The sequence below is a fragment of the Plectropomus leopardus genome, chromosome 6, assembly GCF_008729295.1.
Source record: "Plectropomus leopardus isolate mb chromosome 6, YSFRI_Pleo_2.0, whole genome shotgun sequence".
Lineage (NCBI taxonomy): Eukaryota > Metazoa > Chordata > Actinopteri > Perciformes > Serranidae > Plectropomus > Plectropomus leopardus.
The window spans coordinates 29,168,183-29,183,697 of NC_056468.1; the positions used below are offsets into that span (position 1 = coordinate 29,168,183).

Below are 15,515 nucleotides of genomic sequence, written 5' to 3' on the forward strand. Positions count from 1 at the left end.
CTTGGTACTTGTACTTTATTTAATGTTACTTTGTATTTCCACTCCACTGTTTTTGTGCAATTCATTTTATTTTTACAGTCTGAGAGGCCTTTATCCACCAAAGAAAATAAAAGTAACTATGTAAGTAAGTAACAAATCAGTTAAAAAAAATACTGTGAAAACAAAATGATGTGATATGTCCAAGTTTTCATTTTCTAAATAAAAATTGTCAGATAGTAAATCAGTAAAAAAAATTATACAATCTAATTTGTATGATTTGTAGTAAGTCACAATTAAGACGTTTCGAATGTTTTCTTACTTTTTTTATTTTGTTTTGTTTTTTTCGCTTTAAAAAATATATGTATTATATATTTTTTTAACCTAGTACAAATGGGCTTCCCAAAGCTTTGCAAAGTCAAGCTACCAAAAACATTCAGTCAAACTTTTATGAAGTTATTGTCATTCTTAATTATGGGGACCTTTTATGAGCTATATACACCATCATTTTGGACACTGACCAACTGTTTTGTTTTTTTAATTATTTTAAAACACTCGGTAACTAGAAACAACATCGAGTTAGATACTTTATTTTGAAATCCGGATGTTGCATACGCTGCGGACGTGCTGCAGCTTCGTACCGGACGTTTCGCCCGTGCACGTCGGGTCTAATTATGGTGTTATTGTTCTCTGCTGTGACTTTTGTTTGTCCGTCGTGGGGAAAAAAGGGTTTAAATATTGTCGCAGACGGTATGAATTATATTATAGATGCAAATATTTTTACAGCGTTTTTTGTTTTTAATTGCGTTACCTTAAACTTCTGAGTGAGCGCGCACTGTAATTTTACACCCAGGCGTTGTTGAGGACTTCACTGCAGCGCTGAAGGAAACGTCTGAAGTAGCACATATGTCGAGGACGCCGGGAGGTGGGTGGTAGCTGGAAGAAACGTAAGCTTGACATTTCATATTTCTTATTTGAAAAGAGATTGATGTATTTGTTTGTTGTATAGTTGTGTTTGCTAATTATATTTTTAATTTCAGAAAAACCGTTGTACATTTAAAGCCTTGTATAGAAAGTGACCAGAAATATCAGTAATGCAATCTAGGATGTCACACCTTATCGCCTATTAATCTAAAGAAGCCCTTAACTGGTATTAAGAAATCATATAAAAATAATGTCTTAAAGTCTTTAAAAAGCTCGGATACTTTTCTGATCTTGCATTTTAAATTTACAAATCAGTAACATCTTATTTTATTAGTAGTATTTTTAAAATACTTAAAATTTGCCAAATTCCTCATTCAGGAAAGTCAAGAAAAAAAGCAATGTTTTATATTACAATTAATATTTTGGCAAGTGTTAAGGTTTTTTGGTTTTTTTTTAGTTATTTTGCTTATGATACAAAGAATGTAGGATTTTAAATCTCGGACGTTTACTGAAAAAGCTATACAAATGAAATCATTTATCTAAAGTCAACAGAAGTTGTTAAACACGATGATGTTCACCAGATCCAGTATTCTCACAGCTGCTGTTTCATGTGTTTGTGTGTTTTGCACGCTCATTTTTGTGAACTCTGCCTGCTCTGCTTAAGCTTTATCAGTTTGTTCATTCTGTGGCGATCTCACAGCACAGGCAGGAGAGCAGCCAGCGGAGGAGCGGTGGACATGAAGTCCAGGAGACCTCCTGATGGGGGTTACGGCTGGGTGGTGGTCACGTCAGCGTTTTTCGTCATGGGCCTCACTGGTGCCGTCCTCAAGAACTTCGGTCTTTTCTTCAAGGACATCCAGAGTCACTATGGAGTCTTGACCAGCACCACCTCGTTGGTCACCTCCACCACCATCGCCTTGTTTCACCTTGGAGGTAATGATGTTCAAGTTGTTTTAATTCCAATTTTTTTTTTTTTTTTTTTTTATAAGTTTGTTTTCATTTTCTTCTCAGCTCCAGTGGCCAGCGTGCTGACCCTACAGTTTTCTCAGAGAGTGGTCATCATAGTCGGCGGTCTGCTGTCTGCCTCGGGGATGTTGTTGGCGTCTCTGGACCTCAGTCTGCCATGTCTCTATTTCAGCATGGGCATCCTGCAAGGTAGCACACTCAGGACATTTTGTGAACACCAGGAAAAATTGCAGTTTTTTTCTTTTTTTACTTCACATACTTTGTTTGGTCAGTTTTAGCGCGAAGAAAATTAATTTTACCACCTATTAAGACACTTGTTAGACCATCTGATCATGTTTCTCTTTATTCTGACTTTTATGTCAGACCTCTTAACAGTTATTCAAATAAGTAGTCTGAGGAGTGTAGAGGAGATTGCAAGCAGACACTGCTGTTTCATATCTTATTACATTTGGACATCAAGTGTTTTCCATATATACAAAAATACAAAACAACAAATACGAAATAGCATTTTATCCAACAAAAACATACCACAAACGCTAAAACTGGATGCAAGGCTACAAATTAACCCTTTGAAACCTGAGCAAATTGTTTTGATGTCTTTAAAAAACATGGGAAGAAGTTAACAACTTAACAACAAATAATTCAAAAAATAGCAAGAAAGTTACAAGAAAATTATCTAGAAATGAGCACAAAAAGAGAAAGGAAGAAAGGGAAAAAAAGAAAACAAGAAATGACTTGAGAAAAGTGCTTAAAAATTCTAATAATTTGGTTACACAATATAACATATATAATAATAATTATAGCTTTCTGGACATTTTTCCCTTGCCATGTTTTAAAATCTAAGTCTCCTAATTCCTAGCAATTTGCCAAAAAAATCTTGCAAAGTGGCTTATTGCCCTGCTTTTTCAAAAGAAAGCAACCAGTTTGCTCAGGTTTCAGAGGGTTAAATACTTTGAAAGGCGTCTGAATGCAGCACAAAAGTGACATCAACACAGGTTTCATAGGGTTAATGATTCCTACTCAATGCAGTGTACTACTCAGATACTTTGACAATACTTGGATACTCAGATTTTGACAGACATCAGATATTTTAAGGAGCATTTTTTGACCCATATAGCACAAAAATATCTTGGCAGGTGGGTGATCTAAAGGTTACTACTTTGTTTGATTAAAACAAAGTCAAAAAATGCATACTTCTCCTCTCAGCGGGTGCTGTTCATTAATCTATAATGTTTTGATGTGAATTGCTGAGTGGTGGAGATATCATTCGTAGAGATGTCTTTCTTCTCCTGAATATAATGGAACTAGATGGTTCTCGACTTGTGGAGCTTAAAGCACCAAAGAAAACATTTGAAAAACTCAACAGTGACAGTGTTTCCCTTACCATTATATTAACTTATTAAACAAACTAAATAGCCTTATGTTATTTAACTTATTTACACGGCAGCATGTCATTTCTGTCTCTACATGGTCACACATTTACAGTTCTTCTCTGCTCTCTGTATCACGCATGGTGGAGTTACGCCAGACACGTGGAGGACACAGGTGAGCCCCCCCCCACAAAACTATAAACCTAGGGGAAACACAGTAATATCTCTCTCCAGATATCATGACCTCTCTACTCAAGATAACATACAGACCTTGCTGTGAGCTTTTCCACGTAGGATCTATTCTCTTCTGAACTACCTCCGTCAGCTTTATCACCGTGCAGAATGAAGTGTGCATCTACTCATGAAAAAGAGGATCGAGCTCATGTCAGCACAAGATGTAAACATTAACGGTGTGCTCCTCGGCTGAGCTGTAGTGTAAGCCAGCTCAGTGGTGCTCGGTGAGGTAGATTCACGGTTGGCAGATGTAGTTTACAACGAGGTCTGTGGATTATCTTTAGAAACCGGGTCATGATTTCTGGAAAGACACGTTGTTGAGTTTTTTTTCCAAAACAGAAGAAAAATTGCACCGTGCCATATATTTCCATTATATAAGAGAAAACGCCACAGCTGATATCTCCAACGCCAAAACAGTCGACACTGATAAATAGCACTACAGGTGAGAGGAAAATATATGATTTCGATTTTGGGATGAACTGTCTGTTTGACAGAGGACCTCTGTCTTCCAAAAAGAAATGACAAGGTTAAAGTTTTCCCATCTTCTGTTTCCAGGAATGGGCATGTGCTTCTCGTGGATCCCTGCCAACAGCATGGTGAGCCACTACTTTGTCCGCTTGCGTCCCATCGCCTACGCCATCGCCAGCTCCGGGGAGTGTGTCTTCGCCTTCTTGTTCAGTCCCTTCTTCCAGTGGCTGATTGAGAGCTACAGCTGGCAGGGTTCCCTGCTCATCATCGGAGGCCTTCAGCTCAACCTGTGTGTCTGCGGCGCTCTCATGAGACCTCTGCCTGCAGCCCAGAGCCCGATACAGGAAACCAGAGATGATCTAGAAGTCGATGCCGCTGTGCTCCCACCAAAGAGGAAGACTATCTTCCAGTTCTCCCTGATGAGAAAACCTGAACTACTCCTCTACATCCTGTTTGCCATCTTTGCAGCAGCAGGGTTTTTCATCCCACCTCTCTTTCTCGTGCCTTTCGCTACCAGTTTGGGGATGAATGAATACTGGCCAGCCTTCATCCTCTCTGTTCTGGCATTTGCAGACCTGACGGGAAGGCTGATCTGCGGGTGGATCGCCAACATGAGGCTGCTGAGGAACCTGCAGCTGCTCACCATCGTGGCCACTCTGCTCGGGGTGGTTCTTCTGCTGCTGCCCATCAGCCACAACTTCTGGGTCATCCTGGTCTTTGTGTCACTCTATGGCTTCCTGTTCGGCTGCGTGGTGGCCATTCACGTCACCTCCATCATTGACATTGTAACCCTGGAGGGATTCGACAGCGGACTGGGGCTGTTTATGCTTTTCAGGAGCACTGGCGGTTTCATCGGTCCACCTGCTGCAGGTGAGCAGTCTGTTTAGATTGTCAAAATGTACCAGATTTTAAACAAAAGTTTATTCATATAGCAGCTTTAAAGCCTCTGCTAACCAAAATTACTTTATTAATATGTAATTTAGGGTCTTACATGCATAATAAAAAGCATCAAAAATTCTCAGACATTAACCTCAATCCAAATTTGAAATGCTGTCATCTTAGTTTTTCCTGAAGCTGGGTTGATTTGGGCGTGGTTATCCCTGATCCATATCACATATTATGGATAAAGCCAAACAACAATTCAAAGTCAGGCGTAAGTTGCAGGTTTTTCGGCCCTGCTTGTGGTGTGAAACCATGCTGGGCGGTGTCGTCCTGTCGGCCCAGACTGGAACATCTCAAGAACTACTGGACGGGTTGTCATTGAATTTCATACGCACATTCACGCCCCACTCAGAATGAACTGTAGTAACCTTGGTGGTTATTTAAAGGCTACTTGTTATAAGCTTGCTGACTGGCTCTGACCTTGGCTTTATAACACAGAAAAACTTTTGATCGGCGAGAGTTGTTGTGTTTTTTTTAATAATTTTTTAAATATGTATCCAGTCCTGGGGGGACAATCTGAGTTCTTAGCAACACACTATGATTTTGCAAAGATTTCTCAGGGTCACTATTTGCAAAACTACAACTTACTTCTCTTTAAGATAATTCCCCATCATGCTCCTGGTGAAAAATATTACACCAAACTCCCTCTCAGAAGTCTGACTTATTAACTATCACTTACATGCTAGCAAAGACATGCAAGTCTAGAAAACACAAGATAAAAGGCATCGTATGTTGACAGTATTTGGATTTTGATTTTGTCACCTCAACTCATTACCGGTCTCCACTGCTCTATTTTAGTGGGAGAAAACTGTAGGACGCTAAAAATTTAAAAAAGTTAAGTTTTCTCACACAAAGGTGATGATTGGTTTTTGTCATTCATATCATATATCCCTCAATTTTCGTTTTTAAGTATATCAGAATCTCTTTTATGTTATGGATTTATTCTTTTTTTTCCACAAACATAAACAGTGCATAAAAATCCACATTAGTAAAACATAAGAAATGTCTCAAGAGAGGTCAAGAAGCAAGAGGCTAATAAAAAAGGGACCTGTCCTATAAAAACAACTATGTTGACATTATGCAGAAAAATTCTACAAAAGAAAAATGGCAAAAACATCATCAAACATCATAAATTAAATGTACTTCTACCTTTTAAAATTTTAACAAGGTCTTGATAACGTGTGCTATCTATCTTTGTTTTCAATCAATGAAATTGATCACAGCTTATTGTGTTCCAAAAAGAAACAGTTACCACTTATAAAAGTGATTTCTGGTTTTATAAATGACTGCAGCACAACATAAAGGCATCCCATGTGCTAGAGTAATGGGCCACTTATAACAGACTCAGATTTCTTCTTATAAAAATATGATAATGTATATTGGTGTGTGTTTTTACAGGTAACACTAAGTTGGCACAAACTGTAAGTCTTCACTCTCCTGAGGGAATATTTACGTGTTTATTTCTTGTCAGCACTGGCACACTGTCATTATTATGTGACTGTTTCTTCTGTATTTCTTGTGCAGGCTGGCTGGTGGACCACACAAACGACTACAGCTCTGCCTTCTACCTCTCAGGCCTTTGCCTCGTCTCGTCAGCGGTGTTTGTCGTTGTGGTCGACCGTCTCATTCAAAGGAGAAACCAGCAGAGGCTGAAGTTCATTAGACGAGAGGAGACGTGAGGATTTTTTTTTTTTATCTGATCTTTAGCCGGAGGTGCCTGAAAAACTTGTTCATGGTTTGAACAACTGCTGTATGCTGAGTGGTTTGATCTAATTTGTTTTGGGATGCAGGTTTAGGTCTTTAACCCTTTCAGGGTCTTGCGACTGAAAGGGTGCAGGCAGATTTTTTTCATCTCTGCCTGACATTTTTTAAAATTGTACTGTTTTTATTGGCAGCCAATAGAATTTTAACAAAAAAAAAGAAAAGAAAAAGGTTTTAACCAAAAAATTAATCTAGTGAGAATTAATTTCTTGTCTATCACGTAAAATATAACACGCCCAGTTTTTTTAATGCCCTGGGTTAACCTTTCGAATACCTCTTGCCTGACTCATTGACTGTCAAACTCTGTTCTCTCCAGTTTTGGTTTTTTTTTGACATCTTTAACAACATATCTGTAAAAGAGACACTCCAAGGACAAACAGAAATGGGATCCTGCACAGTTTCTAAAGCACGTATTTATACATTTTATTCTGGAATTGTGATCATAACTATGTCAGTGACAGATGCAAGCTGTTAACAGTTAGCAGGATCCAAGTGCTCCTTTTAGGCCTGGAGGCCCACAGCGCCTGAGCAAATACACAGGCTGAAAGCTGTACTTATGTAATACAGACAGGCTCCGACTCATATTACAGTTGTGTCCTTAAAAGACACTCCAAAGCATACATATTTTTCTTCTTAGCTGTAGTGCTAAGAAGTGTATTCAAGAAGTGAAGTGTATGTATCGACATAGATTGCTTTGTTGTGAGTTGCTGAGTGTCGGAGATATCAGACGTAGAGATGTCTGCCTTCTCTCCAATATAATGGAACTAGATGGCTCTCGGCTTGTGATTCCTGAAGTGCAAAAAATTGTATTTGAAAAACTTAACAGCAATGTCTCTTTCCAGAAAACATGACCTCGTTACTCAAGGTAATCTGCACACCTTGCTGTTAGCAGTTTTATGTTGGACCTATTTTCTTTCTTCATAACTGCACCCACCAATAATATCACCACTCAGTAGAAACTTTTATCCACTCATGGACAATGTGAATAATTTTTTAAGAATTTTAATAATTTTATTTTTGCATGTTGAGCTCCATCTAGTTCCATTATATTGAAAGGAAGGCAGATTTTGGGTGAACTGTCTTTAAATAGCACATGTGCAGCAGGTTCTCATGTTTGGCACCGATCATCACATTCTTTCTATGTAAAAATAAACAGCAGAGAAACACTGACAGTAATCGCTGTATTACAAGAAAAAAAAGGCAGATATTTATATTTAATTGACAGTAAGACAGTAAAATCCATGATAAAAAAACAAAAAACCTCTGCCATCCCCTCTCTGTATGTTATGGTACTTTAACAGGTGGAAATAGAGCACTCTTTGAGACTTTTTTCATGTGCTGAAATAATTTGCTTGTGAGTATTTATGGCAGCAGGAAAATGTTTTTGGGATAGCTTTAAAGTGGACCTCAATGTCTAAAGTAATGGCAGAGCGATCTTAGCTGATGTAACAGGGTGGCTCATTTATGTCTTAATATTTTTAGGGGAAAACAGTGGAGCTTTATGGCACAGAAAAACAAGATATCAGGTAATGCTTGTTATGTTATTGTTGATTCTGGTCTTTTCATGGGACTTTGAAGATAAACACAGAATATTACCAGAATTTCCTTCAACAGTTTGAACAGTATCAGAAACAGATACGTTGTGAAAGAATTGTTGAGGGATATTAACCTTTTTGCTCTGTAAATAGAGCCTCCTGACTTTCTGATAAGTTTGCCTTATAGCATATTTATTTAAAAAAAGATCATTTTTTTTAAAGAAAAAGCAAAAGTATTATTGTTAGGTTTCTTTGAAGCTATAAGGTTCCAGTATCTCATCAGAGCAGTAAACCAACTGTAAGTCAGGCTGCAGTGGGGAGCCTTGGTAACTCTTAAGCTGTAAATAACTCTGGTGTGACTGGTTTTCTGTGGTACTGGTATGTTGGGAGTATGAATGGCTCAGGGACTGGCTGGGACATATTTTGCCTTCACGGGTCATAGTAAAGATTTTATGTCTTTTTAAATACAAATTTTGTCCAATTAAATCAGATGTTCCTATGCAATAGAATCTAAAGATGAGTTTTTAAAAGGAAATAAAGTTTTGTAACTTTAAACCACCTAAATGATTTTTTAAGATAACTTGAAATCCACATAACTGTAGTTGTCACTACAAGTAAAACTATAGGCTACTTGGGGTGATTATGTGCCTTTTTTATGTTTTAAGCAAGTTAGTTTCTTCAAATTTTGTCCCAGTACATGTAATCCTTTTCACGTTACAAGTTGTTGTTGTTGCAGTCATAAATGCAACATTTTTAGAAATAAATCACTGTACTTATTCAAGGCATGCCTCGCATATCTTGACTTTGTTCTGATCTATATTGTGTATCTTATCTGCTTTTAACTCTACCATAACTAAATGCAGATCTCAACCAGCCAGGTCAAACTTTCAGGTGCTGTCGACCACAAATACGAAACTGATACCAGGATGAGGATATTTGTAGTGTATTTGAGGAATCTGAGATATGTGCTTTACAAATAGATCAGTGATTAAAGAACAGTTTTGCAACCTAATCATATCAATTCAGCCCTCACTGAGCTTGAGGGGTCATTGTAAAGTATGTAAAAGAAAGTCAAAGACAAATATTTCAAATATATCTTTAAAAAAAGTATGTTAAAAGATTGTCAGGGTAGTACGTTAAAAAGTGTCAGTAAAAAAAGTCAAGGTATATTATGTGAAAAAGTCATAGTATGGTATGTTAAAAAAGGGAGGTAATATAATATGTTTTGGGGTTTTTTAAAAGTCAGAAAGGTTTGTCAGATTTTTTCTTTTTAACTGCATCCAACTGCAAGGTCGCAGCACAAGAGGGTCAATGGCATTTAATCTGATGTCCTGTTTTCCTCGCCGGGTGTGTTGTATAAAATAGCATAAAAATGTTATACCATAGTTTGTCATCCAAAATAGCATAAAAAAGTCATATTATAGTATTTAATGAATATATAAAAAAGTCATACTATGTCGCCCAAAATAGCATTCAAAATTCTCACTATATTATGTCAGAAAATGCCATAAAAATGTTATACTATAGTATGTCATCCAAAATCCCATAAAAATGTCATTCTCTAGTATGTCGTCCAAAATAGTATGAAAAAGTCATACTATACTATGTTGTCCAAAATACCATAATAAAGTCATAATTCAGTATATTGTCCAAAATAATATTAAAAAGTCAAAATATAGTATATCATCTAAATAAGCATTAAAAACACATGCTACACTATGTCATCCAAAATAGCATAAAAATGTCATGCAAAAGTATCCATCCATTGATTCATTTTCGTTCGCTTATCCAAGGCCGGGTTACGAGGCAACAGGCTAAGCAGAGCACTCCAGACGTCCCTCTCCCCAGCAACGCTTTCCATTTCCTCCTGGGGGACTCCAAGGTGTTCGAGATATGTAATCCCTCCAGCGTGTTCTGGGTCTGCCCCGGGGCCTCCTACCAATAGGGCGTGCTCCAGCAGGAGGCATCCTGATCAGATGCCCGAACCACCTCAACTGGCCACTTTCAACGCAAAGGAGCAGCGGCTCTACTCCAAGCTCCTCCCAGATGTCTGAGATCCTCACTCTGTCTCTAAGTCTGAGCCCAGCCACCCTCCGGAGGAAGCTCATTTCGGCCGCTTGTATCCGCAAACTCATTCTTTCGGTCACTACCCAGAGCTCATGACCATCGGTGAGGGTTGGATCATAGATGCACTGGTAAATGGAGAGCTTTGCGTCCGATGCAACTCCACCACGTCTGTCCATCTCACGCCCTGTTCTACCCTCACTCGTGGACAAGACTCCGAGATACTTGAACTTCTTTGCTTATGGCAGCACCTCACTCCCCACCCAGAGCGAACAGTCCACCGTTTTCTGGCAGAGAACCATGGCCTCTGATTTGGAGGTGCTGACTCTCATCGCGACCACTTCACACTTGGCTTCAAACCGCTCCGGTGCATGCTGGAGGTCACTGTGTGATGAGACCAAAAGAACCACATCATCTGCAAAAAGCAGCGATGCAATTCTGAGGTCCCCAAACCGGACCCCTTCCTCCCCCCGGGAGGCCAACACCAACTGGGAACATGTTTGACTTTAGGCGGAGTATGGGGACAGAGCTCTCAATTCGCTTATAGGGACCGGATGGTTTGCACTATTGACCCCGGCACCCCCTATTCCTGCAGAACCACCCACAGGACTCCCCGAGGGAAGCGGTCCTAGCCCTTCTCCAAGTCCACAAAACACATGTAGACCGGATGAGCTAACTCCGGTGACCCCTCCAGCAGCCTCGCTAGGGTAAAGACTTGATCCACTGTTCCACGGTTAATCCAGAACCTGCACTGTTTCTCCTGAGTCAGAGGTTCAGCAATCGATCCTCCTTTCCATACAACAGTATGTCATCAAAAAAAGCATGTCGTCCAAAATGGCATAAAAATGTTGTTCCATAGCATGTTGTACAAAATAACCTAAAAATGTCATCCTATAACGTGGAAGAAGTAGTAGTTCTAGTTTATCTTCTCAGCAAATGAAATACATTGAGGGATTAAAGGGATTAAAAGGTGTAGGCTGAAGCTCAGGCTCACGGTGCCTGCTCTTTTTACAGAACAAATTCAGCTCAGAAACTCTCCAACTACATGGTTCAGGTCACATTGTAACACTTCAAACAAACAAACTTTGTACAATTTACAGAAATAAAACAAAAAGTTTAATAACCGTAATCCATGCAAATACAACCAGTTTCAATGTTTTCATAATTACTGCTCTTATTTTGAAGCATTTTTTTAAAGGAGGAGAGTGAACACGTTTTTAATTTATTGTCACAGCTGTTACAAAATTTAACCCTCTGACAGAAACTCATCTCTGCTTCGAATTTGTCCTTGTTTTAGTTCTTTTGAATAAACCTATTTCCGTCAGATCATACAGACTCTCTCTAATGTCAAACTTATTTCAGATTTTTTTTCAGACCTATAAAAACCCCAACAGGAAGTCTCTTATAATCTATTGCAGTAGATATCTCCTTCACCAGTTACATCACTGCGATCGAGATGGACCTGTTCTGAAGCCATACTGACAATCCCTCAATATAGTGTTAAATAGCTATAAATTGATCATTTATGGACAAAAATAATTTTCGTAAGATTTTTGAGAACTGAGGAAGCAGTGATATTGGTCTGTAGTTGGTGAATAGATGTCACTCCACTTTTTTTTAATATATATTTTTTGGGCTTTTTAATGCTTTTATTTGATAGGACAGATATAGTGTGAAAGGGGGAGAGAGAGAAGGGATGACATGCAGCAAAGGGCCGAAGCTGGACTCGATCCCGCAGCTGCTGTGGCGAGGACACTGCTTCTGTACGTGGGGCGCCCACTTTACCAACTGAGCCACAATGCGCCATGTCTCTCCTTTTATAGACAGGAATAACTTTTACTGTTTTAATTTTTTTAAGGAAATATACTAGTTTGAACAGATAGGTTGCAGATGTATGTAACAGGTTTCATAATGTAATCTTTTATGTTTTTTTACAAATATGTCAAGAACAATCAGTGGACTTTTTATTCTTAAATGTTGTCCAAAATAGCATGAAAAAGTCGAAATAACCATAAAGTGTCATACTATAGTATGTCATTCAAAATATCATAAAATAGTCATCCTAAAATATTTTGTCCAAAATGGCATGAAAAAGTATTGCTCTTGTCTTTCGTCCAATATTTATGATCTTTTTGGCCATTTTTTCAACATGCTATACTATGACGTGTCTCCACTTATATGTTGTTTTCAGCCCTTTTTTTGACATGTTACATTTGACATTTTTCAACATACTACACCATGTCGTTTGTGGACTTTTTTTTCGATGTGCTTTATAACAATGTTTTTGGCCATTATTTCAACATGCTATCACGTGTCTTGACATGCTCTGTTGTTTTTCAGCCCTTTTTTTGACATGTCATATTTTGACATTTTTCAACGTACTATACTATGTCATTTTGAGATGTAATTTTGATGTGCTTTATAATGATGTTTTCTTCAAGGTAGATAGATTGATAGGTAGATAGATAGATCTTTATTTCAACATGTCAATTGAAATCAGACAACAAATGAAAGTAAAATAAAAAAAACGTGCCATAAAAAAATCTACATAAGTAGCTCACAATACATATTCATTAAACAAATATGAGTATTTCACATGGTATTTCATGTCCGAAAGGAGGAAGAGGAAGTAAATACTGAACAAGTCCTACCCCCTTTTTTTCCCAATTTTTATACATACATATATAAATATATACATATACATATAGAAACATATGCATTCATATACACATAAAGATATGTATATACAAAAACACATACATACATACACTTGCATGCTCACATGCACCATACACACCTTGATCAAATCAAACAGGAATAAATTCAAAAAGAAAAACAAATCAATATGGACAAATACACAAACACACACATCACAGGACAAACAACATTGAATAGAAAAAAACAACATGCACAGCGTGCTGGACAATGACGTGACTCTACATGCTATTTTATATTTTTTTCAATACTTTTTTTGACATTTTTCTGTCATATTGTACTATGTCATTTTTGGCATTTTTCCCTAAATGCTTTAGCATGATGTTTTTGACTGATTTTTTCAACATGCTATACAATAACATTTCTCGACATGCTATTCTGTGTCGTTTTTCAGCCATTTTTTACAAACGTCATATTTTGACATTTTTCTCCATACTAGTGTGGCATTTTCAGGTCGTTTTTCGGGCATGCTATATTGTGTTGGTTTTGGCCATTTTTGCAACATTCTATGTTATGGCAAGTCTTGGCACGCCATTTGATGCTGTTTTCAGCTGTTTTTGGGACATGTCATTTTCTGACATTTTTTGCCAATCTATAGTATTGTTTTTTGGGTCATTTCTTCAACATGTCATACTATGATGGTTTCAGCAGTTTTACAACATACCGTGCCATGGTGTGTGTTGGCACGCTATTTTATTCAGTTTTCAGCTGTTTTAGGGACGTCAAATTTTTGAAATTTATTGCCATGCTATAGTATCGTTTTTGGAACATTTTTGCGACATGCCATGTTATGGTGTTTTGGCGTTTTATTACATGGGTTTTGGGTCCATTTTTGGATATGTTTTCAACATTGTATACTATAACATGCCTCTACATCCTACATAAAGTGGTTTTCATCAGATTTTTGGACATGTAAGATTGTGACATTATCGACATACTAAACCCTTGTTTTTCGTCATTATTTCTACATGGTATATTATGGCTTTTTAGGTCGTTTTTTGATATATTTTTTTTTTAAACACTGAATACAAGAACCAGCCTCCATGTTATGCCTCCAAGTAATTTCAACTATTTTTAGGATATGTCAAATGTTGACATTTTTGCCTTACTATAGCCTTGCTTTTCGGTCATTTTTTCAACATGCTATTTTGTGACTTTTTAGGCCGTTTTTGGATGTTTTTTCAAATCTTTATGCTGTAACACGCCTCTACGTGCTATACTAAGTGGTTTTCAGCTGTTTTTAGGATATGTCAAATTTTGACATGTTTGCCTTACTATAGCCTTGCTTTTTTTTTTGTCATTTTTCCAACGTGTTGTTTTGTGGCTTTTTAGTCTGTTTTTGGATGTTCTTTCAACTTTATACGCTATAACACGCCTCTACGTGCTATACTATTGCTATACTATTGCTATTGCCTTGCTTTTTTTTTCGTCATTCTTCCAACGTGTTGTTTTGTGGCTTTTTAGGCCGTTTTTGGATGTTCTTTCAACACTGTATGCTATAACACGCCTCTACATGCTATACTAAGTGGTTTTCAGCTGCTTTTAGGATATGTCAAATTTTGACATTTTTGCCTTACTATAGCCTTGCTTTTTTTTTTTTGTCATTTTTCTAACGTGTTGTTTTATGGCTTTTTAGACCGTTTTTGGATGTTCTTTCAACATTATACACTATAACACGCCTCTACGTGCTATACTAAGTGGTTTTCAGCTGTTTTTAGGATATGTCAAATTTTGACATTTTTGCCTTACTATAGCCTTGCTTTTTTTTTTCGTCATTCTTCCAACGTGTTGTTTTGTGGCTTTTTAGTCTGTTTTTGGATGTTCTTTCAACACTGTATGCTATAACATGCCTCTACGTGCTATACTAAGTGGTATTCAGCTGTTTTTCGGATATGTCAAATTTTGACATTTTTGGCTTTTTGACTTACTATAGCCTTGCTTTTTTTCGTCATTTTTCCAACGTGTTGTTTTGTGGCTTTTTACACCGTTTTCTGATGTTCTTTCAACACTGTACGCTATGACTTGCCCCTACGTGCTATACTAAGTTGTTTTCAGCTGTTTTTAGGATATGTCAAATTTTGACATTTTTGCCTTACTATAGCCTTGCTTTTTCCAACATGTTGTTTTGTCGGTTTTTAGACCGTTTTTGGATGTTTTTTCAACACTATACGCTATAACACACCTCTACGTGCTATACTAAGAGGTTTTCAGCTCTTTTTAGGACATGTCAAATTTTGAAATTTTTTGCAGTTTTTGCAACATTGCCATGCCATTGTCATGCTATTTCATGCAGTTTTCAGCGTTGTTTGGGACATGTCAAATTTTGACATTTTTCGCCATACTAATGTGCTTTTTGGGTAATTTTTTCCACCTTCCATGTGATGGTATTTTTGGTCGTTTTTTTTAAGATACTATGCCATGGAATGTGTTGGCGCATTATTTTATGTAGTTTTCAGCTGTTTTTGTCCTTTTTTGACAGTATTCGCCATACTATAGTCTTACTCTTTGGGTTATTATTTCAACATGCCATATTATGGTATTTTTGGACGTTTTGCCATGG

General features: G+C 37.5%; 1 protein-coding gene across 3 annotated transcripts; it reads left to right on the forward strand.

The window, feature by feature from the left end:
* Positions 1 to 641: 641 nt before the first annotated feature.
* On the forward strand, positions 642 to 10,137 carry zgc:114041 (uncharacterized protein LOC574425 homolog). 3 transcript variants are annotated; one of them, XM_042487587.1, is made up of 7 exons: positions 642 to 923; positions 1,601 to 1,833; positions 1,912 to 2,055; positions 4,026 to 4,808; positions 6,279 to 6,301; positions 6,405 to 6,555; positions 9,970 to 10,137. In XM_042487587.1, the coding sequence occupies exons 2-6, from the start codon at positions 1,638 to 1,640 to the stop codon at positions 6,531 to 6,533; spliced, it is 1,275 nt and encodes a 424-aa protein (XP_042343521.1). In that variant the 5' UTR covers positions 642 to 923; positions 1,601 to 1,637; the 3' UTR covers positions 6,534 to 6,555; positions 9,970 to 10,137. The 3 variants fall into 3 exon arrangements, with proteins under 3 accessions (XP_042343521.1, XP_042343519.1, XP_042343520.1); XM_042487586.1 differs by lacking the exon at positions 6,279 to 6,301 and having other exon boundaries at positions 643 to 726; positions 830 to 923; XM_042487585.1 differs by lacking the exon at positions 6,279 to 6,301.
* Positions 10,138 to 15,515: the final 5,378 nt, after the last annotated feature.